Source organism: Ambystoma mexicanum, chromosome 6p (genome assembly GCF_040938575.1).
Source record: "Ambystoma mexicanum isolate Mex_15411 chromosome 6p, UKY_AmexF1_1, whole genome shotgun sequence".
Lineage (NCBI taxonomy): Eukaryota > Metazoa > Chordata > Amphibia > Caudata > Ambystomatidae > Ambystoma > Ambystoma mexicanum.
The window spans coordinates 770,305,837-770,333,446 of NC_090935.1; the positions used below are offsets into that span (position 1 = coordinate 770,305,837).

General features: G+C 45.7%; 1 protein-coding gene across 3 annotated transcripts in view; it reads right to left on the bottom strand.

The window, feature by feature from the left end:
• MCTP1 (multiple C2 and transmembrane domain containing 1) overlaps positions 1-27,610 on the bottom strand; it is a 3,303,831-nt gene that overhangs the window by 1,940,439 nt on the left and 1,335,782 nt on the right. For all 3 annotated transcript variants that reach the window (XM_069627643.1, XM_069627644.1, XM_069627642.1), the window contains exon 3: positions 18,438-18,580. In XM_069627643.1, coding sequence (XP_069483744.1) covers positions 18,438-18,580 — 143 coding nt within the window. The remainder of the gene's footprint in view (positions 1-18,437; positions 18,581-27,610) is intronic.

Sequence of the window (27,610 nt, forward strand, 5' to 3'; positions counted from 1 at the left end):
CTACATGTCCCCAGCGTTATCGAGCAAACTCTGTCCATACAAAACACAACTGTATATGATCCTGGTTAAAGACACAGAGAAAAAGATCATGTTTGTGAAACAAAAATACCATGATAAAGGGGAAAGGGCCGAAAAGATACTAGTTTGGAGATTGAGGGAGGAAAAGAAGAGGAGGGCGATAGGATGTATCAAATCAGAAGAAGGGACTGTGAGGCGGAACCAACAGGGCACCGTGGAGGAATTTGCAAGGTATTATGGCAAACTGTACATGTCGGAGTGGGAGGGTCAAGAGGAACAAATAGATACGTTGCTGTTGGGGCTTCGCCTACCAATCATATCGTACAACACAGCAGATGACCTGGATGCGGCTTTACAATGAAATTCTATACACTTTTTAGATCAACCCTCATGCCCTATTTAGTTAGACTTTTAAATGCCTGCCTGGAAGGTGAGGCCCTCCCCGACACGATGATGATGGCAAAAATAATAGCGATCCGTAAGGATGGAAAGGATCCCTCAAGGTGTGCATTTTATAGACCCATCTCCCTCCTAAATAATGATGTTAAGATCCTGGCTAAGGTCTTGGGGGTAGACTTGAGATGATACTACCAACTCTGGTTCATAGCGACCAAGTGGGCTTCATTCGGGTGAGACAGGGCTCGGACAATATACAGAAAACCATAGACCTTATCCATAGTGTCCAAACGGGGGACCAAGAGGCCTGCTTGATATCCATAGATTCGGAGAAAGCCTTTGATAGGGTAGAGTGGCACTTTATGATGAAAGTTCTCGATAGGCTGGGGTTCAGGATGAACTTTCAGAAATGGGAATTAGCACTATAAAGGGGCCCCAAGGCGCGAGTCCAAATAAATGGAGGGCCTTCAAAGGTCTTCAATTTGACAAAGGGCACCAGACAGGGACGCCCTCTTTCCCCCCTGTTATATGCCTTGACCACGGAACCTCTGGCAATGGGGATACGGGAAATCCAAAGCATACAGGGAATTTCAGACTGTGAGATCGAATGAATGTTATCACTCTTAGCAGATGCTATTCTGTGTTATCTTACTAATATACAGCATTCACTCCCGGTGCTAATGGGACAAATAGCGAGCTATGGTCTCCTGTATGGCCTCAAAATTAATGTACAGAAATCATGTATCATGCCTATCCAAACAATGAGCCCTTTATTAGACCTAAGGAGGGACTACTGGGGTATGAGAACACAACAAAATCTCATATCTCAGAATCCAGATAACTAGACATTTTAGAAGGATGGTACGGGTCATCTACGACCCCCTTCTGTCACAGCTTAAAGAAGACTTGAAGAGGTGGACCCCTTTGACTTTAACCTGGTACGGCCGTATGAATTCAGTTCAAATGAATGTACTCTCGCATCTACTATATTTATTTTCCTCCATCCTGTGTCAACTTCCAGAGAGGTTCTTCCAGGACTTACTGGGTGATATCCGCAAATTTATTTGGAATAACAAGACCCTGAGGGTGAAAATGACTACCCTTACACTTCCAAGAGACGAGGGCGAGTTTGGTTTCCCAGAAATCAGACTATACTATGAAGCTGCACAATTACATATTCTAAGGGACCACATGAGGGATGATACAAAATCCCACTGCCATATCTGGAAGATAGAGTAGCACACCCGTTAAAGGTAAGAGATTATCTTTGGGTCCCTCTGAGGTCAATCTCAGAGCAGCTGCGCTCCCACCCCATGTTGGGGGTATTTTGGTCGGTCTGGCAAGACAGGAGATCCAACCAAGTTTTTTCAACCTGGCCCTCACCGCTGTCCTCGGTGTGGGGTCCCTCGTTTAGCTTTGGGAGTCTGGGTCTGAGATATGCACAGAGATGGTCCGATCTGGGCCTTGAGAGGGTAGGTCAACTATTTAAAAATGGGACATTCCTAGACCTTGAGTCGATCTGGGAGTTATTGGGGAAAGACACAATATCGATCTTCGAATATATGCAGGTGAAGGGCATGCTCACTGACCCGAAATGGGAGCACTCCTTGGCAGGGACCTTACTATCTTTGAGAAAGCTTTAGATGCAGCACTCTCTAGAAAGGGCATCCTATCCAAATTATATTAAGCCATGAACTCGTGGATATTGACAGGGAGACAAGTGTTTCAGAGATACTGGGTAAACCTAGTGGGGGAGGAGTTATTAGAGGAGGAGTGGGCGAAAACATATGAAGTCACATTTCAGGGTAATCTATTTACCTCCACAATGGAACACAATTACAAAATGTTGATGGGATGGCACAGAGACCCCTTGAAGTTATGTAGGGTGTTCCCGGGATCTTTGCCTCTCTGTCCCAGGAGATGCATGGAGGTGGTCTCCCTTGTGGTGGCACTGCCCCAAGGTTAAGGTGTTTTGGAAGGAGGTTTTGAGCTGGATGAAAGAAATTACAGGGATAAAGCTATGACTGGACCCAATGAAAATGCTTCTGGGGATTCCTGCAAAGGATAGAAATTAACATAGACTTCCCAGAATGTGGGAGGCGATGCTTAAAGCGGGCCAACTGGCCATTGCCCAAGCCTGGAAGATTGAAAACCTCCCTTCAAAGAAAATCTGGGAAAAAAAGTGCAGGCCATGATGGTGATGGACAGATTGATGGCGATCATTGATGATAAACTAGAGGTATTCACACAGGAGTGGTATGCACTCATACTTGGGGGTGTGTGGGAAGGAGCAGAACCTCAGACTGTAGTACGCGGGTGATGTTTGAAGGTTTGGGTGAGCCGAGTTGCTGAATTCAAGTTTCCCAAAATAAGCACCAGAGACATTTAATAGCGGTGCACAGCAATACATGGATGAGCTTTAACACTGACATTAAGTTTGGAGAGGGGGTTTTGTGGAATTGGTACATTGTTTGTTACATATGGTGTTCTAAATGTGGAAGTGTAAATTGGTGACACTCTAAAAGTATGTTGTGCAGCTGTGAGGTCATATCCCATTTCCTCATTTTGGTTTTAGGGGGCAGTGGGGCATTTTTACTTAACACGATTGAACATCATTTTTACTGTGCTTCAACTGTGTTGTTTCTAATAAATGCCAATAAAAATTAAGTAAAAAGGAGTGTCCACGTTGGTTCAGGGCAAGTTATTGCCATAGGCTTTCAGTGTGTGTTGTGCTTTGCCATTCCTAAATTCCCCCTTCCTATCCACTCAAGTACTCTAACCCTCTTTCCGGTTTCCCTGACCTCCCCCTTCCTATCCACAACCTCTCCCCCTAACGCGCTTCCCCCCCCTTGGCTGCTCGGTGTGTCCTGTTAGTCGTCCATCAGGCACCCATGCCAACCAAGGTGGAAGGGTCCTACTCCCTTCGGCTTCTGTGGTTAGGGAGGGGTTGTGTCCCCCCCCCCATCACAAACCTGACATACACCAATTACACCCAAAGTGTATGAAAACTTACTAAAGCCTCAACCGAGAACCAACTGGACTTCAGAGGTCTGGCATAAATAGGCTGCTGGAGGATCACAAACTGACTAAACATCAATTTGACCAAAATGGAAATTATGACCTGTCCCACCAACACAAGACACTCAACCACAATTAGGTCTTATTGGTAAGAGATGAGAGCCATCCATCACCTGATTACGACAGTCAAACATCCTTTGATTTCACATGGTCCCTTCCCCCAGCCTGGAACCTCTGGTTAAAGTGAAAGTCAGAAGCTGTTTCTTGCATCTTAGGTTCATTTTAAACACCATGCCATAATGGCATTGCCACAGAGAACCTGGACAGTCCTCATACCAATACCCTAGCAGCCTGTACAGGCGTTCCAGGTTACTTGTTGAACCATCTACAGAGAGTGCAACATTCAGCAGCCAGGCTCCCTCTGAGATTGGAAAGATGGGAAGACATCGGCACTCCGAGCCCTTCTCTGGCTCCAGGTGAAATGCAGAACCCAAATCAAAGCCTTCTGCATTGGCCAGCGAGCATTCCACGGCAGGACCCCAGAGGCCGCCGAGAAGTCTGCACACTACGTGTCAGGCAAGACGCTACAGTCCATCAAGGTGGCATTAGTAACAGTCCCCCTCTTTAACAGGAAATGCCAAGAATGAGCTTCCTTCGAGGTCCTTGCCAACAACTAATCGAATTCCATACTCAAGTTTCTCGCACAGTGGATGACTGTCTGACCTTCTGGAAATGCCTAAAACATGTTTTCTAACTAGAACAGAAGTAAAGGACCCCAATATTTTCACTCTTGAGCTTGGAGCTAACTTGGATGGGTAAGACTTGATAATTGTTCCGTACACAAGGGGCCTGTGACACCAAGAACCCCCTTAAACATCAAGCCTATACCTCACACTAGACAGCTGCACGTTCTCTTGATCTAATTGACTTCCAGCTTGGCACGTAGCTTCTGGCCAACACCCTCTCACCACTACATGACTCACACTCACCCACCTGACCGTCCTTCATTAAACAAGGTACACCTCCTCGTACTCCCGCCTCTCACTGAAGCTCCAAACGCTACACCCTTCCACCAATTCACATTATACAATCCTCAGAAACCCCTTTGCCCAGCCTCACTCTCAGAGCATATCTCATTAGTAGCAAACTGAGCAAGGCACCTACACCTGATCTCACCTCTGGATGCACAAAGCCTCAGTAACCTCACTACACTCACCTAGATATTAACCAACTAGTCAACACTTCAGGTTTCGAATCTTGCCTCTCTGCCTCCTCCGACTACCCCTTCAATTACAGAACCAAGTGGTAAGAGGCAGGCAAAATGGTAGAAGCTGCACTATACAAATACATCACATGACATTACAATACATTGTGGTACAAGCAAAGCAGGGCCATTCCGAGGTTAGAGCTAAGCTGCCATTAATTGGTTGAGGGAAAGAGCTGCAGAGAAAGAGGCTAATGATAACACAGGCCCAATGTTCCCCGAGAGAAATAAAATGAGGGGTTTGGTCTCTTGTTCTCCACGCTCAAGACTCTAAAGTGCCTGTATTCGTCATATGAATTAATTGCAGAATCCTCAATAATCAATTACAATCGTGAATATGTTACTTGGGTATCTGTTTAATGAGTAAAAACAGCCAACACGTGTTTCAACCAATGTTACATTAATATTGAAAATTAAAACATAATTCCATTGAAAACCAAATGTTGGAGAAGATACAACGCAATACAAGATGTACATGTGACGACATGGCCACCAAATTGACAATGAAGAACATAAATGATACTACATAATGGTGCAAGTCCCAACAGGAATATAATTCAAAACAAGAATGAAAAGGATGAGTAATATTATGTTATGTTAAGTTATGTTATGTTACTTGGCATTTATATATCGCTCTATATATCATTGGTATGACCTCAAAGTGCTGGTAGGTTGAACACCCTCGGGAACCGTAGTTCTGGTCAGTAGCGTAGAGAGAAATAGAGTCGTAGGGTGCGTGGATGCACCAGATATGTGTGCAGCTGATATAATTGCCGGATGGTAGCTGCATCCTAGCGTTAGGTGTGGTGCTGAAGATATCAGTTGGATGTGTGCAGTCTGGTGGGTGGACATCCAGACTGGGCTCTGGCTGTGTTAGGCCTGAAGTACGCATATGTGAGTAACTAGGCCTGAATGTGCTCGTCTAGCTGCGTTTTATTAGGGCGATGAGCTGTTCATGGGGTTGTATTTGTATGTGAACACCTAGGCCAAATTAGTCAGGGGTTTAGCTGTGTTCTAGTTGAGTGATGCTGTATAGTAGAGGGTAATCGTAGTGATGTGATTTGATGCTTATCTTTAAAGCGCCCAAGACCAGGTACATGAACAGGATGACTGGGAAAAGGCCGACACACGGACACAGAGACATGGGGCTGGGCATTACAGTGACAGGAGGGGTGATACGGATATTTGGCAACAGCATTGGAAGCAGGGATGCAAGGTACACAATCTTAACTGTTCCTTCCATCCATTTCATCCGATTCTTCCATTTTATCCATTCCGCCTGTCCTATCCATCCCGTCTATCAATCTATCTATCCATCGCATCCATACTTCTCTTACATCCATCCGTTCATCTCTTCCATCCGTCCATCTATTCCACTCATTGCTTTCCATCCATCCATCGCTTCCCATCCCATCATATCCTTTTATCCATCTATCCCCTTCTGTCCCACCCACCGTCCATTCTTCCATTCCTTTCAATCCATCCATTCCCTTTCAATCATCTATCTATTCATTTCCAACCATTCACATCGATAGATCCATACCCTTGCAACCACCCATCCAGCTCCTTGCATCCATCTGTTCATTTCATCCATTTGTCTATTCCATTCTTACCATGCCCTTCCTTCATCCATTCTCTTCCATCCATCCCCTTCATCCGTTGATACATTCCTTCCATCCATTCCCTCCATCCATCCATTAAATCATTTCATCCGGCCATTCCCTTCATTCACCCATCCATTTCCATTCCTTCAACGGCCCATTCATTGGTCCATTCCCTTCCATCCATCTCTACCCTTACATTCATCCATCCATCCATTCCCTTTCATCCATTCCCTTTTCATTCATCAATCCGTTCCCTTTTCATTCATCAATCCATTCCCTTCCATCCATTGCCTTCCATCTATCCATCCATTCTTTTCACTCCGCCTATCCATCCAATTATGTTCCATCCATTACTTTCCATCCATCCTTTCATTCTGTCCATCCGTCTATTCCCATCCATCCATCCAGTCCTATCCATCCATCCATTCCCATCTATTCCCTTCGGTCCATCCATTCCCTTATGCCCATCCAATTCTATTCCATCCGTCCAGTCCCTTCTATCCATCCATTCTCTTTCATCCATCCATTCTCTTCCATTCATCCATCCATTCCCTTATATCCATCCATTCCCTTATATGCATATGTTCTCTTACATCCATCCATTCCCTTACATCCATCCATTCCCTTAAATCCGTCCATCCATCCATTAATTCATTCTTTCAATCCGTCCATTCCCTTCCATTCATCTATTCCTTTCCATTCCCTTCCATTTTATCCATCAGTTTCATTCCTTCTGTCCATTCCCTTCCATCCATCCATCCATCCATCCTCCAACCATCCATTCCCTTCCATCCATCTGCCATTCCCTTCCGTCCATCTATCGATATCCATCCATTCCCTTCTATCCATCTATCCATTCCCTTCCATCCATCTATTCATTTCTTTCTATCAATCTCCATCCATCTATCCCCATTCACCCGATTCCCTTCCACCCATTGCCATCCACCCTTTCCCACCCAGCACCCAATTCCCTTCCATTCACTTTCCCTTCCTTTCCATCCGTCCATTCCCTTCCGTCCGTCCATTCCCTTCCGCCCGTTCATATCCATCCATCCATCCATCCATCCATCCATCCATCCATCCATCCATCCATCCATCCATCCATCCATTCCTATCCATCCATCCATTCCTATCCATCCATCCATTCCCATCCATCCTGTCCCATCCATTCATCCTTTACCATTCATCCCTCCATCCTATCCCTCCCATCCATCCATGCATGCATGCATGCATGCATCCATGCATCCATCCATCCATCCATCCATTCCCTTCTCTTCCATCCATCCATCCATTCCCTTCCATCCATCCATACACCCCTCTGTCCATCGATTCCCTTCTTAACATCCATGCATTTATTCCCATCAATCCATTCCCTTCTATCCATCTATCCATTCATTCTCTTCCATCTATCCATCCATTCTCTTCCATCTAAACACCCATTCCCATCATTCCGTTCCCTTTGGTCCGTCCACCCATTTTCATCCATCCATTCATTCCCATGCATCAGTTCCCATCCAATAATGGTAAAACAATAATACAATACCCCATAAAAGAAAAAGAAAAATAGACAGATAAAAAACAGCTTGTTAGCGTTCAAAAACAAACAAGGTCTCTTAAAAATGTGTACAAATTGTCTTTCATAATTATGCACAATAATGTTCTTCATTGCCAATATGGTGGCCATGTGGTCACATGTACATCTTGTATTTCATTGGGCCTCATTCTGAGTGTGGTAGTCTGGAAACAAGGGTGCCGTTAGGCTTACCGGCAACCTTGTTTCCGGACTGCCACACTATGAGTCTGTCTGCAGGGGCTATAGCACCCGGCAGGTCTGACCCTGCCGGCCGCATCGGCCCCGGTAGGCAGAGTCGTTGCAAAAGCACCGTTAGCAACGGTGCTGGTGCTTCTGTCTCGCCTCTCGCACTCCATGGGAATGGGGAGTAACCGAATCTGCCACCTGACTTCCCGCTCCGCTGGACTTCACAGTGGCACTGGTTGGCGGGCGGGTTAACGCCAACCTTGTAATGAGGCCCATTGTATCTGCTCCAATATTTGGTTTTCAATGGAACTATGCTTTAATTTTCAATATGAATGCAACAGCCGTCAGGAAAACCTTCATTGGTCGAAACACGTGTTGGCTGTTTTTATTCAGTAAACAGATACTCAAGTAACATATCCAGGATTGTAATGGATTATTGGCGATTCTGCAATTAACTCATATGACGAATACGGATACTTTAGAGTCTTGAGAGCAGAGAACAAGAGACCAAACCCCTCAATAAAATGCATTACTTCACTTCCCAGGAATGCTGTGTACGTGCCTCAGCCGGTGTGCATGGGGAGAAGATAACAGCGTTGGGGTGCAAGTACATGCTGTGGGCGCAGGCTTCCCTTTCCTATTCTGCTTGTCCGTGTGGAGATTCCCAAGCCGCATTTATGCGCAGTTTCCCACACCACAGGAGAAATGGCTAGTACATATGTGTTTACATGTTGCATTCAGAAATAGTATTTTGGGAACAAGGCAAAGCAATGCCACATTTTGGAAAAAGTTCAGATCAAGAAAACGTACGTAGTAAACAGCTCCTGTCTCTAAGCATCCTAATTAACCCATTGTGTGCCCTTTGGACGCGTAAGCACACCTTAAGAAGGGTGTCTCATTCTGCCAGGCCCCCTACATATGTGCCGTCATTGCAGTTGGACAGCGGGGTTACTAAATCCGGTGCCCAATTCCCATGGACCGTTTTTTGTCATTTCACAAGGGGGCCAGGAAAGGGACCGGAGTGGGGGAGCATGAGAGCAGTGACTGAAACGGCGGATTCATGGAATGTATCGGCATGCAACTGGTGTAGGTGCAGCAAGCACGGGCCGTGCTAGTCCCTATACCGTAGCTGGCAGCCTGCAAGCAGCGAGTACCCCATCCAGATGCTTGGCGGCTCGCCGTGAGAACATGAACATCCGGAGGAGAAGCATAATGAACGTGTATAGAGCGACTGCACACAGAATATAACTATGGGTTAGCTGGGGACATTATAAAGTGTGTCCCCCTACTGCAAGAAAAGGTGAGTATTGTGATACTGAAGGGCACGTGACAGGAGAAGCCTTATTAGAGGCTATGCGCCCTGCTTACCCGCACACACGGTATATAACGATGCATGCATGGGCAGTACAAGACATTTAGGTGGGAAAATATCTTTGAAACTCGATCTACTAGAACATTCGAGGGCATTACGAATCAGGATGCCGGATATGCCACTGGAATACGTTTCTGTGACCAGCCTAACGGGGAAGGGACATGTCTAAACTACTTGTTTGCAAGGAAACCTGTGAAGTTGTAACAGACGTCTTTCGGAGAAAAGGCAACCAATGGATTGTGGACCTAACTCCAGTTGGCGCGTGCGAGGCACGCGTTTATCAGCACTTGAAGACTTAGCAGCCTCTTAGCAGACCCTATTTTTAGGTTTCTTGAAGCAAAACATTGCATTGTACGAAGTACTGGTTGTAAAAGTGTTGACAAATATGAAGTAATATTTTGTAACACAACACACAGGCAACAAAACCGAGTAATAGTATAGTATTGTGGAGATAACACACTATACTTATCTTACGAATGTGTTCTTTTTTGAAATGTTGGCAGAGTGCCTATAAAAAGTCACTTCAGATTTTTGGACGTCTTTAAGTATAACAGGCAGCATTTTGTGGCTTCTGTGTTAAACATTTGTGTCCTTGCTTTACAAAACTCAGCAATCAGGTGACTTTGTTTATTGCTTAACGTTTATATGTAAGTCTTTCAGCTAGCAAAATTGAATTATACATGCTGAAATATGTGACCTAAATAAATAAAGGGTTCAATAACTGGTTTTCCAGTTTTTCCAGAATTTGGATTTGAACGTTTCCCTCGTATGATGCATACCTATGAAGATGTATTGTACTTAATATGGAGATGTGTTATAAGTGTTTCTACAGCAAACCACTGCAGTTTAAATGTTTGAGGTCAGGACCACCCCCCTGTACTAAATTAGCAGCTGAACAGGGCATTTTGTTTGTTATATTTTGCTTTAATTTAGCTATCATGTGAATGCATGAAATGTCTACTAAGAAAGTGCTAACCTGAGACAGACCAGCAGATGTCACTGTCGCTCTATATTTCATATGCTTTTGGGTTTGTACAGTAATTTGACATGCTACATCCAATGACGGGCAATACGTTATTATTCACGTATGTTTTTGTTTGGCTTTGTGTGAATTAACACCTTTGTCTTTGCTCTATTTTCTGCCAATGTGATTAATTAATAATGAAATGGTTTCATGAGCTGCGGGAAAGAGAAACTTTTAAATGCCATTGTAGCAAACGTGAGTGCATAATGGGAAACCTTTTGTTTGCTCACAATGCATTGAGAAAAGGAGCTTCGGGGACACACGGCAACGACCGTTCTGTGGGTACACACATACGGAACTGTTAAGGGACGCTTAATTTCACAGGGAAGTGCATCCCACGTGCGTTAGCCGGCTCTGTTACACTGCTTGGGCTCTCCCGTCCATTCTAGCGCCAAAGCTACCACAGGTCGACTGACCGTCCCTTGTCGATCGCCTAGGATTTTACTCCCGCCAAAAAAAACGCAGAAGCATTGGAAAAGTGCCATTGAAGAGCTGCCAAAAATCTCTAACAAATACTGATATAAAGGAGTTTCTGCTGTCCGGAGGTAGTTGACTATCCCACAACTAGGATTTCAGTTTTAGTTCCTTTTAGCACCCAAAACTCAAGTGAAACCTGCGAAAGGGACCTTAAATACACCTGTCATGGCGGCCATGACTCTTTCCAAGGGGGACCATTAACACACCCGTCATGGCGGAAATGACTCCTTCCAAGGGATTTCTCACAGTGGCGGGAGGGGCCTTATTGAGCCTTCCCTCACTGGTAAGTTAAAGAAAGAAGCAAATACCCCCACACACACATTGGCCTCATTACAAGTTTGCCGGTCCAGTAGTAACAGTGTCGGTAAGCTACAAGCACCGTTACTACTGGACCCGCAAACTACGAGTTGTACTCGCAGGTGCCTTTATGCCCGCCAGGTCTCACCTGGCGTGCATAAGGGCACCCACGAGTACAACTTGACGGATGCACCAGCACCATTCTGAATGGTTAAATATTAAATGTTAACGGTATTTGTACCGCACACCGTCACCAACGGAATTGGTCCCCAGGCGCTCTGGAAGATCTGTAAACAAGAAGGCGGGATGGGTTAATAAGGTGAAGGGGGAGTAGGATAGTGAGAGGAGTGGTGTTCTGTTGGCAGCTTCAACTCGGTATACACCGGGTGCTGAGCTTCGGTGCGAGTATTGGATCGATGTCAGTCCTCGTGTGCTGTTGGTGTTGCTTATGTGTTGTTACGGTGTTGTGAAGTGCATGCGGGTTGTTGTGCGAGAGATGGTTGTGTGAGATTTTGAGTGAGATAAGTCTGCAGAAATGCTGAGTTTTTGTTAGTCGGTTTTATGAAGGTTAACAGAAGTTCAGAAATCTGTCCGAGTGTGGCATTCGCCAATTCTCCCAATTTCATCGGGGTGGGCAAAAAGGGTACGCCTGGCATGGTTTTGGTTTGTGTGGGGCACTCCCTGTGCTGTTCTAACACGCTTTGTAAGTGTTATGAATGCTTCTCGCCGTTCTATTCTAGCCAGCTCTGTAGGTGTTCTAATGCCGATGGATTGATTAATGTGGGTTGGGTGTCTAGTCTCCTCCTTGGGGGCTGGGCTGGTGTGGCAGACTTCTCTTAAACTTTCTATCTAAATGCGTCTGCCGGTTTGGATATGGTACATCCGGGGGAAGTGGGTGATTCATTTAGGGCTGTCATCTGGGTCTGAGTATGTGATCAGTCTCTGGAGGCCTCCTTTTGTGGCTATTTCCCATGATATCTTATGGTCTGTCGTGTGGTCGGTTCTTTGGGTTCAGTGTTTGTCCATTTGAGAGTGGCCGATGGGGTGGGCATTCTAGTGCATTGCAGTTGTGGTTACGCTGTGAAGAGCCATGATTTGAGGAGTTTCCTGAATGCTAGGTGGTTTGTTGTTTTCCGTATATTCTTAGGTAGGTCATTCAAGGTTTTTGGTGCCTGGTGAGAGAAAGAGGATCCTTCGAGTTTTCTTCTGTTACAGGGTGTTGGTTCTAGGCGGATGTGGGTGCTTGATGTCAGTGTTCTTGTTGGTTGATGTAGGCGTAGTTTATCACTTAGGAATTATGCGCCTTGTTTGTGTAATTCTCTGTGCGTAATGCACATGGACTTGAACTTCATTCGCTGTTTTAATGGTAGCCAGTGTAGGATTTTTCACACAGGTGTGATGTGTTCTCTTCTTGGTACCTTGAGGAGGAGTCGGGCTGCTGCATTTTGTATGTGTTGTAGTTTTTTTAGAAGTTGTTCGGGCATGCCCAGGCGTTTATTAAGTTACAGTGGATTCTCTGGGTGTGATTGTGTTTTGTGGTTATTCGTTGTTCAAGTTTGTAGCTGTCTGGTCGTGGTGTTTCCGCATTGGTGTTGGTAGGATGAAGAACGGTGACGGCTGCTTCTTCATTGAATCGGTCCAATAGGTTGATAACAGGGATGATCATTCGTGCTGTTTCTGCTGTGATGCTGTTCGGATGAAGATCAGCGATGGCTTCTTCATTGAGTGCGATTGTTGGGTCGGAGGTAGCATTTTTGGTTGTCAGGGCTTCACCGTATTATGTGGGATGTTGTGGAAATTGATGGTGCCCCTCTGTTCTTGTGATGTAAGGGGTGATGGGGTTCGAGCCCTCCCACTCTCTTGTTGAGAGCTCCCATCTTTTTACCGGGTGTTTTGGGAAATTCTTTGCATGTCTCGAGGTTTCCGTGTTGAGGCGTCGGTGTTCCGCAGTTGTCGCGAGGTAAGGTGTGAGGTATAAAGATTTTTCTCTTACAGATTTAGTTCCGGTTATGGTTGTATTAGGCGTGTTTCCTTCCAATGGGGCTGCTTCTTCTGGGTTCTGTCGGTGTTGTGTGTACGCGTCTCTTGTTGCACGATTTTGTTCTCTTTTCTTGGTGTCCTTTTCTGGGTCGGGCCATTTTTCAATTTAAGGTGCAGGCGTAGTCGGGTAGTTGGTCCTCTATGCTGTGTTGTGCAGGCACAGTGATCTTGGTTTTTTCCTTCTCTGGATACCCTGGGTGCTTTCTAGCTCAGTTTGACATTTCTGTCAGTGGGTAGGGTGTGTTTCCTGAGGGTGCACTGTCGGGGAGGGTTAGGGTATTGAATGATCTGGTGGAATGGGACTTGATTAAACTAGGTTGTGGTGGGTTTCCGGGATTAATAGAGTACTGAACTAAGCACAGTTAGATTAGGGGCCCTGTATAATGGGAGAAAGGCTTACACCTAGGAGGGAGACAGAGTTCTGGACCTAACACAGCTGGGTTTGAGGGTCAGCCAAAACAGCGGAGCACGATACTAAGCACAGATAGACACAGAGGGTCCTGCACCGTAGGGAGGAGGCCCACGCCTATGAGAGCAACAGGATATCAGACTGAGCAGCTGTATTTGAGGATCAGTTGAAGTAGTATTGTCTGATACCAAGCACAGCTAGATCCGAGGATCAGTTGAAGCAGTGGAGCACGATACCAGACACAGCTAGATCTGGGAGTCCTGCACAGTGGACGTCTCCCTTGGGTTCACTGCGGTGAGCTAGCCATGTAGGTTCAGGGGGGCATGTACTGGTTGAGGAATGAGTTTGAGGCGCAGCCAGGACTTACTAAATATCTTACCATGCAATCTGGACACAAAAGCCCAACTAGATTTGAGAGACCTGTATAGTGGGAGAGAGGCCTATCAGTGCAATCTAAACATCATACAATGCAATTTGGAGAGAGAACCCCTGCTGAATTTGAGAGATCTTTATAGTGGGGGAGAGGCCTATCAATGCAATTTAAACGTCATACAATGCAATTTGGAGACAGAACCCCTGCTAAATTTGAGAGACCTGTATAGTGGGGGAGAGGCCTAACCATGCAATCTAAACATCATACAATGCAATTTTGAGACAAAACCCCTGCTAAATTTGAGAGACCTTTATAGGGGGAGAGAGGCCTATCAATGCAATCTAAACGTCATACAATGCAATTTGGAGACAGAACCCCTGCTAGATTTGAGGGATCTGTATAGTGGGGGGAGGCGTATCAATGTAATCTAAGTGTCATACAATGCAATTTGGAGACAGAGCCCCTGCTAAATTTGAGAGACTTGTATACTGGGAGAGAGGCCTATCAATGCAATCTAACTGTCATACAATGCAATTTCGAGACAGAACCCCTGCTAAATTTGAGGTGGGAGAGAGGCCCGACCATGCAATCTAAACCTCATACAATGCAACTTGGAGACAGAGCCCCTGGTGAACTGGAGATACCTGTATAAGTCTATACAGAGGAAAGGCGTCTGTGCCTGGCGAGATTAGTACAGTATTAGATAATGATTGAGTTTGGGGGTGAGGGAACGAGGTGCAGAGGGGGCTAATTACCTTCTTTACTTTGCGTTTGGTAAGTGGCTCGGAATCTAGGGTAGAGTAGATGCTCTACTCCTGACCCAGGCCACTCCTACATTACTGGTCCTTATAGATGATGGTTGACGGCTGGCCACTGCTTCCCCTGCAGACATCTGCTGATACTTCTTGGACCAACCTCTGTTGAAGCTGCCCTTAGCCTTAGGGCCCTTAGCTGCAGGGTTGCATGGGCAGAGGAGCAATGGGTGCAGGGGGGGCAGGACGGGAGGCGGGAGAGAAACCAGGAAGAGGGTGCGGGGTGGGAGAGGGGCGCTTCTGGGGCCTGGGGGCCTAGTTTGGGCAGGGGATGGTCACCGGGTGCCCAGGGATGGACAGGCTTGCCTCACGCCGGCTTCCTCGCTGTTGGTGGGGGAGCCGGTGTGAGCTGGGTCAATAGACCCAGGCAGCCACGGGCTCGAGGACTCAACCTTACCTGGGAGTCCGGGTGAGCAGTGGGAGAGGTGCCTGCAGCGTGGGTCTCTAGGCCCAGCTGGCGAGGTCCCAGCCAATCCGGGCCGGTGTTGTGGGCTTCAGATGGCCAATCGGGGATGCAGGGGGCAGGTTGAGCAGGAGATAGGAAGGGAGGGAGGGTTGGGGCTACGGAGGAGCACGGGGGACTGGGGCCAGCAGAGGGTGGTGGATTCGGCTGATTGAGGCCCAGGGAGCGTCTCTATGGGGGATGCGCTTACCTGGGAGTCCGGGTGAGCAGTGGGAGAGGTGCCTGCAGCGTGGGTCTCTAGGCCCAGCTGGCGAGGTCCCAGCCAATCAGGGCCGGTGTTGTGGGTCTCAGATGGCCAATCGGGGATGGAGGGGGGTGGGCTGAGCAGGAGATAGGAAGCAAGGGAGGGTTGGGCTACGGAGTACACAGGGGACTGGGGCCAGCAGAGGGTGGTGGATTGGGCCGATTGAGGCCCAGGCAGGGTCTCTACGGGGGGTGCGCTTACCTGGGAGTGCGGGTGAGCAGTGAATGGTGCTGGTGCATCTGGGCTCCCTATTCCCATTCAGCTCTATGGGGCTCGAATGGGAATGGGAAGCATTTTTTACCGGCACCTGTGAATGGGTAATTACTGGGTCCGGTGTTAGAGGCACAGCTCTCGCCAGGGTCGTAATGACTCCCACTGCCATGAAGGCTGCCAGTTCCCTAAAAGGTTGGGTCATTTCTAAAATGTCTTGGCAACATGAGTATTGTTCTTGAAGTCTTCCGCTAGAATGGTAACATGCCCTATGCACCTTTTTCCAGATGTCTCTAGATCATTCTAGTGTGTCTACGTGACGCTTTCATGTTCATCGATTCATTTAACTGACACCTAAGGACCGCTAAGGACAACTGAAGCATTCAAACAACCTTCCCGAGATAGCTGGAAGATAGATCATTTTGCATCATTGTGGTGCATTGGACACAGAATAGATGTTCCAGTGATATTTTATTTATTTGTTTATTGCAATTAAATTGTAAAATTCTTTTAGCAATATCAGTCACAGTAAAACAATTAAAATAATGACTAATAAGCTGATGCACTACATAATCTGTTAAAACCAGACCACCACAAAAATATTAAAAATTAACTCTTAAGGACCAAAAATAAGAATAGGCAAAAACAAGAAAATTAAAACCGGATCTGCATCACATAACTGTACCTAACTCAAAGGAAAGCATGTCAAGAAATTGAACTAATGCAATTACGTTTTTAGTTCTTGATCAATTTGTCAATAGATTCCACCAAGCTGAAGGATCCGAGGCCACAAAGTCAGAGAACAGGGATCTGAAGTAAGTTGTGCGGAGGTCTCTCAAGCCAGGGCACCTCGCCATAATATGAACCAGTGTTTCTATCTCGTTGGTGTTTCCGCAAAACTGACAGTGGTTTACTTCAGACAGGTCTCGGATTGCTTGAATCTCATATGTAGAATATAAGTTCAAGGGGGCACGCAGACATTGGTCCCCTACTTTCTTGTCTGGAAATTGTTTCAGATAAGGGTGTAAACTGTTCAACTTCCAGCCCTCTGGAGTTAGGAGAGTCACCAATTGGCAACTACTTGCCCCTTTCATGGTTTGAATCCAATCGTAAGTTTTCAGTTGTGCTTTCACTCGATTATAGAATTGCTGAATATTGTATTTCAGAGGGAAGGGTATCCCACAGTTTTACTTACTGATAATGGTGTGAAGCTAGCATCGAGTGAGATGGAGGATGTTCTTAAGAGGAATGGTATTGGACATCGCATAAGTTCTATTTACCATCCTGAGACAAACGGGGTGGTTAAAAGAGTTAACCTTGGTATAAAGCAGAGTATCCAAGGTGCCACAAGGATTGGAAGAAGGCTGTAGTGGCATACAGATTCACTCCTCATTCCACGACTGGATCTCCATCTGAGGGTCTCAGAGGCAGGAAGGCTAATACCAGGGTGTGTCTTGCGTGGATGGGTAGATCACGTAAGGTAAAATTGGAAGAGGTTACAGAAAGAAATTAGAGAGAGACAGCTGAGTAACACATTTGTGTACGACATTCCCAAAGAATCCATGTGCAAATGAAGTTGCCCCTTGCATTACAGAGGCAAGGCGGTTCTTGGTTCAAACCCATAATGGGGATGGAAGTGATGCATGGAGCTCTAACGACGGGGGATGGGTGGGTTTGGAATATGGGTAGAGTGAGTAGGTGTGAGAAGCCATTACAGTCATGTACTGGTGGCAGAAGGGCTGTCATTGGTATGGATGGCAGACATTACCAGTGTAATACGAAGAGGAATGGAAAGGGAGGGATCAATAGGCCGAGGAGAGAAAGGAAGAGGCCTGTGTGGCTTGATGAGTCTGTTGGCTAATTGAGAATGATTAATCCGGTCACTCATATGGTTATTCACCAGTTGATTGCTAGGAATTTTACTTATGTGCTTCTTTGTTGGATAGTTATTTACTCAGAACATCTGCTGTGACATTGGGGGTCATTACAACCTTGGCGGTAGCTGTGCCTGTAAAACAGGCATGGCTGCCACCGGTATTCTTTTTTTCCGGGGCCCAGAAATGGGCAATTACCGGGTCATTACAGCCTTGCCAGACCCGGTATTTGCCCATTCCTGGGCACCGGAATAAAATTCTTCCCCATTCCCATCTGAGCCCCGTAGGGCTCACTGGTAATGGGGAAGCCTGATGCACAGGCACTGTTATCACCCGGTACTGCCGCCAGGCCAGTCCTGGCAGCCGCAATGGCACCCGCGAGCAGAACTCGTAGGTTGCCGGTCCGGGAACTACCGTACCGGCATGCTTACCGGTACCATGGTTCCCGGACCGGAAAAATGATAATGAGGCCCAATGTTGCTAACTGCTGTCCATAGCATGTTTTACAGTGTATTCGGCGCATGATTTATTTTCTCACTTAGTATAGTATGTATGTACGTAATGTACATGTTCAGAGCATTGGCAGGATTGCATTGCTGTGGATAAGGAATGGAGACGTGTAGCATGCTCACTTCACGTGCATTCTTCGGAGCATGGACCCAATCCTGCTTCCATGTTGCACAGAGGAAGAGTTCTCAGTCGGAGGTGAGGCGCTGGGGCACGAGGATGCTAATCACAAGGTCCCCCTCCACTACCGCTGCGCGGATTCCTTATTACACTCACCTTGATGTATAAAGGCTCTTTCAGCTGATCAATTAGAAGGCAAACTTTTTCTTCCCAAATAGGATTGAGATTTTTATGTCTTGTTTTACTTCTGAACACTTCTTTTCCTCCAATTTTAAATTTGACATATGGGTCGCTTGTTCCTGTGTTAGAAAGCACATAAAGACAAATGCACATTACATTATATACTCTGTGGATTAAATACTGCTAATGTATGATGAGTCTCGAAAATGATGTAAGAAGCGATCATGCAATGTTCATACTGTGCAGGCTCTACTCTTTCTCTACTATTGCATTTTCTCGGTGGGCGTGCCAGCTGCTGGCACTACCTTGTTCTACACAGCGCTGTGAAGCAATCCAGGTTGACATTTGGCACGTTATAAGATTTTTATAAAGAAATAACGGTACCCAGTCAATTTATTTAAAACATTACAGAGTGGTACATTTCACTGCACACTATAACAGCCAAAACACAGAAAACATTAAATAAATATATAAAGGGTAGTCTGGTAAGGGGTTACAATGGGTCGGGATGGGGTTGGGGTGGCGTTATAAGGGTGGACAATCGTGGGTCTTGGGGGGGCAAATAAAACAATACAATCAGTGTTTTTCAGTGTTTTGACCGCGATGAAATGTACCACTTCGTAATATCCATCAGTAAAATCCTATATATACGAAATAACATACTTAATATAACATTGATTAGAAAAAATCATGGGATTTACATACATTTTCAGGTACGAGCAATGCTTTTATATTACACATTGTAATGTTAATATCATCACATATTTATTGCCACAATCCTCCTGCCCAAAAGTGTTGTTTTAATACGTTTTATTAAAGAGTACTGTAGCTATTGACCTCTGATGCTTGAAGGGCTAAGTCGGTGAGACCAGGATTCATGCCCGTTTCCTTTGCAGGGAGCACAGAAGTCTAAGCCAAGTGCCTCATTCACTGAGCTATCCTGCTAGCATAGATGGGGCATTAGATGGTTATCTGTGTGCGTGCCAAGAAGCATCCGAATGGCTGCTGTTGCACCATACAAAGCCCAGGAGCACTGCATGACATTACATTGCAGCTGTGCAGCATATAGTGTACCCCAGAGTCCTGCTGCTCAGTGAGCGTGGATTATAAAAGGCTGCCCCAACCCTGCCAGGAATGCCCACTTGGGGCCAGATTACAGACATTGTGCAACGGTGCAAGTGCAAAGTTTTCACAGTATTAGCACTAGGGCAAATATTGACCTTTTTAAAAACACTCGGACACATTAAAAAAAAAACTTTCACCTTGACGAGTGTAGTTTGGCATATTAAAAGCACCAGGGCAAACATTGCCCTAGTGCTAAAAAGATACATTTTTTAAAATGTAGTACTAGGGCAATTTTTGCCCTGGTGCTTTTAATATGCCAAACTGCACTTGTCGAGGTGCAATGGTTTTTTAGTGTGTCCCATTGTTTTTAAAAACAGGGCAAGCGTTGCCCTAGTGCTAATACCGTGCAAACTTTGCACTTGTAATGGTGCAAAATGGCTGTAACCTGGCCCCCGGACCCGTAAATTGCATAAACGTGTCTGCGGCAGCAGCAGGCACCGCCAGTCGATGGGCTGTCTGGCCAGAGAATGGAATAACACTGAGCTGGAAACTGGAAAGGGGAACACTCCAGAGAAACACGGTAGGTAGTCGATGACGCAGATGCAGCATAAACCTTTATGTTCGCTAATCCATAGGTCAGCTCTAGGTGTGTTTCATTTGCCTTGTATTCAGTGGTTTGTGTGCCACACATTTTACCACGGACAGCCCAGGGGAGGTATGAAACACGCCGCCCCCACATGCATTCATACACATGACTTTAATATTTCACCCTGGCAGCCTTTTGAAGCACATGGTGGTAATGTGGTCCCAGAATGCCCTTGGGACCTGGGCAGATCTAAACATGGGCAAACTGGAGAATTGCAGCATCTTCGGTGAAACATGCCATCTACCCTCTGGGGTCCCCAGGAGTTTGTAAGTTTTGTGCACTTTTGGCAGACCCTTAGGATTCCACTGGGAAAATACAGCCCTCAACTCCCTGTGCTCCTGTGAAATCCCCAATCACTACCACAGGTACATTGCAGCTTAGACCAGTCTATACAGTGTGTATATGAGGAAGTCTGGAATATAAAGGTGCACACTTAAGTCTGCCCCATGCACTGAGCTTGAGGGCCAGCAGTGGGTGGCATGAGTTAAAGAAGCCCTGAAAGCAGGTAGCCTTTAGTACCTCCACTTTTCGCCTACCAAGTTTGTCAGCACAAAGAGGCCTTTAGCACTGAAACAAGTCCACGTGCCTTAACACATTGGAGAAGATATTATGATGAAATCTGTTGGTGGCACGCTGCATATTGCAATTTCTGAAGGTTTGTGGAATTTGAGATGAAGAAATTGAATCTGGAGTCTAATTAATTCTAAGTTTACCTATAGCTTTGTTAAGGTCCTAAAATGTTGCCTAATTGATTTGGCCAGGCCTTTGCTTACTCTAATAAAGTCAAAGAAGCTGCCTTGATGGAGACAGCCATGTGAAGGGCCGCCGAGAGGTCCAACAAAAGTGAATTGCCTAGTGGTGGAGGGAACCCTTTGTTCTTTAGAAGTCAAGCCCCCATTAGGGGGCCCCACACCTAGTGTGAGTTACCTCTCTGTGTAGCCAGATATAAGGCCTTCCCTTTAAACCTAGAGGTGAATATTTCCCTCTGAATCAGCTCCTTCAGGGTCTGAAGGCCCCAGCCAACTTGGATTAGGTGCAGAGACTTTATTATAATCTCTAAACAGATTTAGTGAGGTCACAGTGTGTTAAATGGTTGGTGGACACTATCTGGAGTCAGATAAAAAGGGCTGCTGGTGGATCACTCACGTGTAACAGTCTGTAATCCTCGACCCAAGGGAACTGCTTGGCTGTATTGGAAGGAGATTTGACTGGCACTTCTTGACACTGAAATAGACTGCCCCTCTCCTTTACCACTGGACTAGTGTCCAGAGTTGGAGAAGGCACCTCCAGAGCTTATTCCTGGGAACTGTGAGATAGGACATGACTGTGGCACCTTAATGCTTTAATGTGCAAGTGTTTCTGCAAGACCCAGCTCTGGTCGCTGTAGGATTTACAGGGTACAGATGAATCCTGGCCCAGTCAGTGGCTCCTAGAAGACATAAAGAGACCAAGGGCCTGTTTCTGGCACTTGGGGAACTGTAATGGCAGGAAAAATGCATTTTGGGTGAGTCGTAAATTGCACAGGCATGAAACTTGGTGAAAAGATGCTACATATTGGTGGGCATGTGTGTAGCTATTTGCAGAATTTTAAATATTACACTGTTCATGAACATGACGACATTGTGCCAGAGGGTGATGCAACATCACACAGAGTTGGCGATCAGTTTGTCCAATTCCCTGTGACATATGGAATCTGCGTATCTATTTTTCATGACGGTGGCTAGTGTAAATCTTATGTTTTGATCCATAACTCATTTATGTCAAGAAATAGGCTTGGTGAAACAAAGAAAGTCATAAATGTACACACATAGAATGATGTCATTTCCTCAGAACCATTCAGCTTAGGCAAAGGAGGGGACACTGAGAGACTGCCCTATCCCCGTAGAGGGGTAAGTCCTGGGTACTCCCCCCCAGGTTGTAAACTGATGATGTCATTCTGGCTATTTAAGGGGGAGACAGGAAACACATGAGATTCAGACTCAAAAACCAGATCCCGAGGCAGCTGATTCCATCCAGACAGAACAACCCATCCAGATCCAGGCAGAACCACCCATCCAGATATACACAAGCATCCAGGCAGAAAGGAGGAAAGGCAGCTGATCCCATCTAGGAGAGCCCAACGGCCAGACCTTGTCCAGCTGACCCATCCCGCTGTCCGCAGTGACCAGACCTTACCCAGCTGATCCCATCCAGGAGAGCCCAGCTGTCCCAGTGACCAGATCTCTTGACCCCGCTGTTCCAGTGACCATATCCCTTGGCCCCGCTGTCCAGAAACCTTGCTGGCTGTCCAAAGCCTCAAACTCAAGCTTACCTTGTAAGTATCACATCACCCAGTACTCAGAAACTGCATGTCCCTCTATTTTAACTTTGCATCCCATAGAAAATCCCATTGAAAGTCCCATATTGCATATCCCTCTCTTTTGAATCCAGTATCTCTTAGAAAATTCTATTGAAAATCCCAAATTACAAGTATCATCTGGTCATCTATTTAATTGAAGAATCTGTGTTAGTATATGTCCGTTAGTGCATTCCTTTTCTAATTCTGTCAGTTATCTGTGTAAGTCCCTAGTATTATTTGTAGTAAATCAATACATTTCCCCATTTAAAATTCACGTTCATTATTGTTGCCTTTTGAAAGTAACAATTTTGTTTGTGTTTTTACTAATCATAACCATTAAAATATAGTCTCACCAGAAATAGTCTAGTGCAACTAAACAGAATGTGCATGTGCATTGTGCTTTTCCATAAATTCCGATTTGCATTTCCCATAGAAAAACCCACACTACCATCCCATTAAGAGTGCTCCCTTTCCCTCAGAATCCTATCTGCTATGTGCCTGTGTCTCTGATCCACAAAACCAATTTTCGATTTTGACAGTTCAGCCCTTCTCTCTGGCTGCCTGTCCTCATAAGTCCTGTGTAGTAAAGAATTGCAATTCTTCCGCATGTGTTTCTTTTGCATTCTGTTTTCTTTACAAAATCGATATTCACATTGCTTGGTGGCCTTCTTAATAAAGAATCCAGGGTTCAAATCAAAATACAAAGCGTTTTTATTGCGTGCCACATTCATTGTTAGTGGAAGAAGTCCCTAGCTGGAGTGTGCTGTGTCATAAAATCTGTTACATCCCCATGGAGTCCTATGGACTCCAAACATGGGGTCTAGCTCTACTAGTAGCGCACTGGCAGATTACATACTAGACCGGTGCTGCTGACGGGAATGGAGAAATCCTGCCACTCTTGCAATGAGGCTATTTGTCATTTGTTTTGCATCTTTATGAAAGACTGGTTTATCAGCAAAGTTCATTCCAATGCCATGGAGCCATAACACCCTGCCAGTCTAGAAAACCGCTTTGATTAACTGTTCGATTTGTTTACTTTAATCTTATTTATTTTTTATTTTTTTATTTGTATAGCACACAACAGCCCGTGGGCATTGCAGTGCTGTTAAAGAGAATATACCATTTCTTAATTGCAGGGCACATAGAGTCACATGAAGAAACATTGTGAAGCAGGATATGGTGTGAATGGGGGCTTTGCAGAAGGCCAGGTGGGAATGTTCAGCTGTAAGGGTAAGTGGAAGGGAGTTCCATTGTCTGGCGGCGATGAAAGGGAAGCTAGCGCCACCTGCTCTAGTCCGTTTGACCCTGGGGATTTACGATTTAACATTGATTAACATTGCGCACCATCATAGCTCATGTTCATTGTGATTCTGTTAATGCTTAAAATAATTGTTACAGTTATTTTTCTTGAGTTTGCTTTTATGTAACCCCTCCACATTTTTCATGAAAATCAGACAATGAAATGGACTATTTTTAAACCTCTGCTTGTACATTGAGATTGGCCAACAATACTGAAGTGTAAGAGGAGGGATACAATTGAGGGGTTCTTGTTGCCCATCGAGAACCCTCACCCCAGTAGAGAGGATTTCTTACCTATGCCCTGTTCTTAGATGTTGGATCATTTGTGGATCGGCCCCAACATTTCAATAAATGTTTCCAGGTGCACATATAAATCCAAGCCTTCCTCTAGAAAATGAATTGCCCATGTGTATGGATTATTCCTCCCTATACACACGTGAGGATGTGAAAATATATTGAAATGGACTTGAGGGACCTCTTGCAGGAACTCGTCTCGGGAGGATATCTCAGGGGCAACGCACTTGCCTTGGAAACAAGACGCTGAAGAGCAACACAGGTTCGATCCCCGGGTCCGTGCTGAGAAACCTCCGGGAATTAAGTGCATTATAAATAACTTATCATAATCATAATTGTGCAGCCGTGCCAGTGCAATGCTGCACTGCATGACCCAAGGGGCAAAAGTGACCCAGCTCAAAAAACATATTTTGACACATTTGCTCACCAGGGCAATGTTTGTCCCACTGTTAGCAGAACAGCGCATCAGCAATAGGGAATCTGTGCACACAAAATACAGACTTTGCACTAGGCCACTTTTGACTGAGTACTATTAGTACAGAAAACTTCAGGTTTGTGGCTGGAAATCTATGAATGGATCTTAACCAGTGGCAATTGCTCTGGGCAACTCCAGAGACCACTGCTTTTCAGCCTGCCATGCTGTTACAGAAGGGGAAAGACCAGAAAGGCAGTCCAGCCTCAAGTGCATGCTCACATCACTTCTGCACGAGGCCACAAGCATCCCCAGGCATGTTTCAGCCTCAATGGGCATCATCAGTGAAGAGTAGCTTGGGTCTCTAGGCCAGTGCCATCTGGGGTTCTGCCAGTATAATGTTGCCGTAATGAGGGCACTGGTAACCTAGAATGTTAAAATATAACAACATAACACTTGTTTGGAAAAACAATATTGTAACACCATTAAACATATTTACTGGCTTTTGAAAATGCAATAACAATGTAAACCTCTGGTATAGACATCTTTCCTGCAATTCAACTTATAAAGTTAACTGGTGGCAGTTTGGAAAATGATCTAATTTCAAGAGTATGTTGACGCTCTTTGTGTTGCCTGTACAAAACACTGAAACCTGTGACATTGTGCTCCATATACACAGTCCAATGTCTATTCAATGTACATCATTCCATACATTAGTAAGCAATGGTCGGACCCACCTGACATGATGAAAGCTCACCCACGAGTCTGGCAATATTAAACAATAAAGGGTGTATTCACAGCGATCACTAACAACACGTGTCAGTTCTGGTTGGTGAGTGAAGCACTGGTTGAGTCCTCTCGGATGACGTCAGCGCCTGCGGCATGACAACGGTCAGCTGTGCAGTCGGTTGCAGCTCGAGGGGCTCGACTGGCTCCAAAATGTCCTTTAAGGCAGACGCTGCTGGATGCTTGTCGATGCACTCCTCCTAGCTTCTTCACTGGGTTTGTGTCGTCCTTTAAGGCAGACGGTCCAAAGCTGTGGAGGGTGTTACAGGCAATGGTCTTGCCCTTGGTTTATACTCTCTGGCACTTCCCACCTAGGAAGCTTGCTGTGGAGCCTAGCAGGGCATACTGTGTGCGGGCTGGGTACCGGTTCTGGTGCTGCTGGAGGGTCCTCTGGATTCCCTATCTCCGTCTGTACCCTGGGAGATGTTTAGGGAACGGATCTTGCTTCCCTCTTGGGAAATCCTGGCCTTCCTTCAATGACAGAGGCTCTAAGGCTGACTGTACCTTCAGCCAGCGTCCAGATAAGTTCTTCTTGTTTCTCCTTGCAAAGTCTTCTTCAGATGATCTGCCTAAAAGAGGTTCTCAGCCCTCTATTACAGCCAAATGGGCCACACTGATTGGTGTAGGCTAAGCCAACCTTAATGAACCAACCCTGGGTCCCCACCAACAATCTCCTGTATGCATGAGGTCATAGCGAGAGTGCTTTCCAACAGAAAAGGTAAAAGGGTGAAAACATGCAATACTTAGTCCTTCCCACCATCCTGTCTGGTGTGGATCAAAGGGTTTCTCAGGTTAATTGAGCTCTCTGTGGGTCCTGATTAAAGCGGTAGGTCTCCCTTGAAGCTGTGACGAGAACAGACTTTCTGTCTCTACCAAATCACATACACCTACCCTCTGAATAGGGTCCCTCTGTAGGGGTTGCCTACTGTAAACTCATGTACCAGACATTACAGCTCACTGTCATTGATACTTTAGGGTGGTAGCTGGCTTCAGGTTGACACTGTGCATATAAAAGGGGTGTTGGGGTTCCTGTCTGCTTTGTTTTAGCCTCTGCAGCCAAGCCCCATGTGGGCCTGTTTGAAGTATACTCTATTAGTATGTTAATTATGTTAATTACCACCACCATATCCAGAGGGTATACAAACGGACAGGGCAAATGCATGGAGCCTTTGATAGTTAATTTGGCTGGCTTGGCAGGTGGAAGGTTTTGGCCCTCTGCCTTCTGAGATGCATAGTGTACTCCAGCTTCCAGATCCCAACTAAATATTACAGTGAGGACTATGTAAGTAGGCTGTGTTCACCCAGAGTACACGGGTCTATATGTATGTTGTGCGGTCAACATAGGAAAATGTGTGCAGATTAGCCCCACACACTTTCTGGAGGTTGATCAACTATCATTCAATTTCAATTACATTTTTAAAAAGCCCAGGCAAGTGCACACTCACTGTGCGGATGGTCGAATTCCTCACAATCTGCAAAGGTGTCTTTCTGGACATGCCAGTGCTTCTTCTACTCTGGGATAGCTTCGAGATTTGTGGTACACTATTCCATGCACTTGGTCATTCTGGATCTGAGCCCAAGTACGTATTCCACTATATTGTCGGAAAGACTTTTGGGATTATCCTCCTATACGTCTTGCACCAGACTTAGGGTACCCCTAACAGTATCCCCACATTGAAGATCAAAAGCACTGAACCCTAATCTATTCCTGGGCACTACCCATTAGGTAACCAGAGGAATAGCAGGAGGACATCCCACGTTCTCCTTAGGTGATCCTCCAAGCCATCTATCTTTCAGGGTCTTGTTGAATCTCTTCACAAGGCCACTGCTTTGGGGATTCAAAGCTGCAGAGAACTTGCTAAATTACTCCACATTCCTTCCACATCACCTTCTTGTATGCAGATATAAAGTTGGATCTCTTGTCAGGAATTACTTCTTTAGGGAAACCCACACAAGAAAATGTCCCTATCAGAGCTTTCGCCACTACAGGGACTTTGATACCCTTCAACGGTACTGCTTTAGTGTACCAGGTGGTCTGGGGATCCAAAGGATCCAATCCTCTTGAAAGGCTGCCCAACCACTGATAGGAGATTGAAGAAGGCCTTTGTTTCCCCATCTGACTTATCAAAAGCTTGGCACATATGGCAGGACTGGACAAATTCCTTGATTTTTACTCCCATCTAAGGCCAGTTAAAATATGCAGACAACATTTGCGCTGTCTTGGACACTCCTATGTGACCTGTCAAAGAGTGTCTTCAGACAAGTCCAATAATACATTCTATGACATTGGGGCACATCCAACTTTCAGT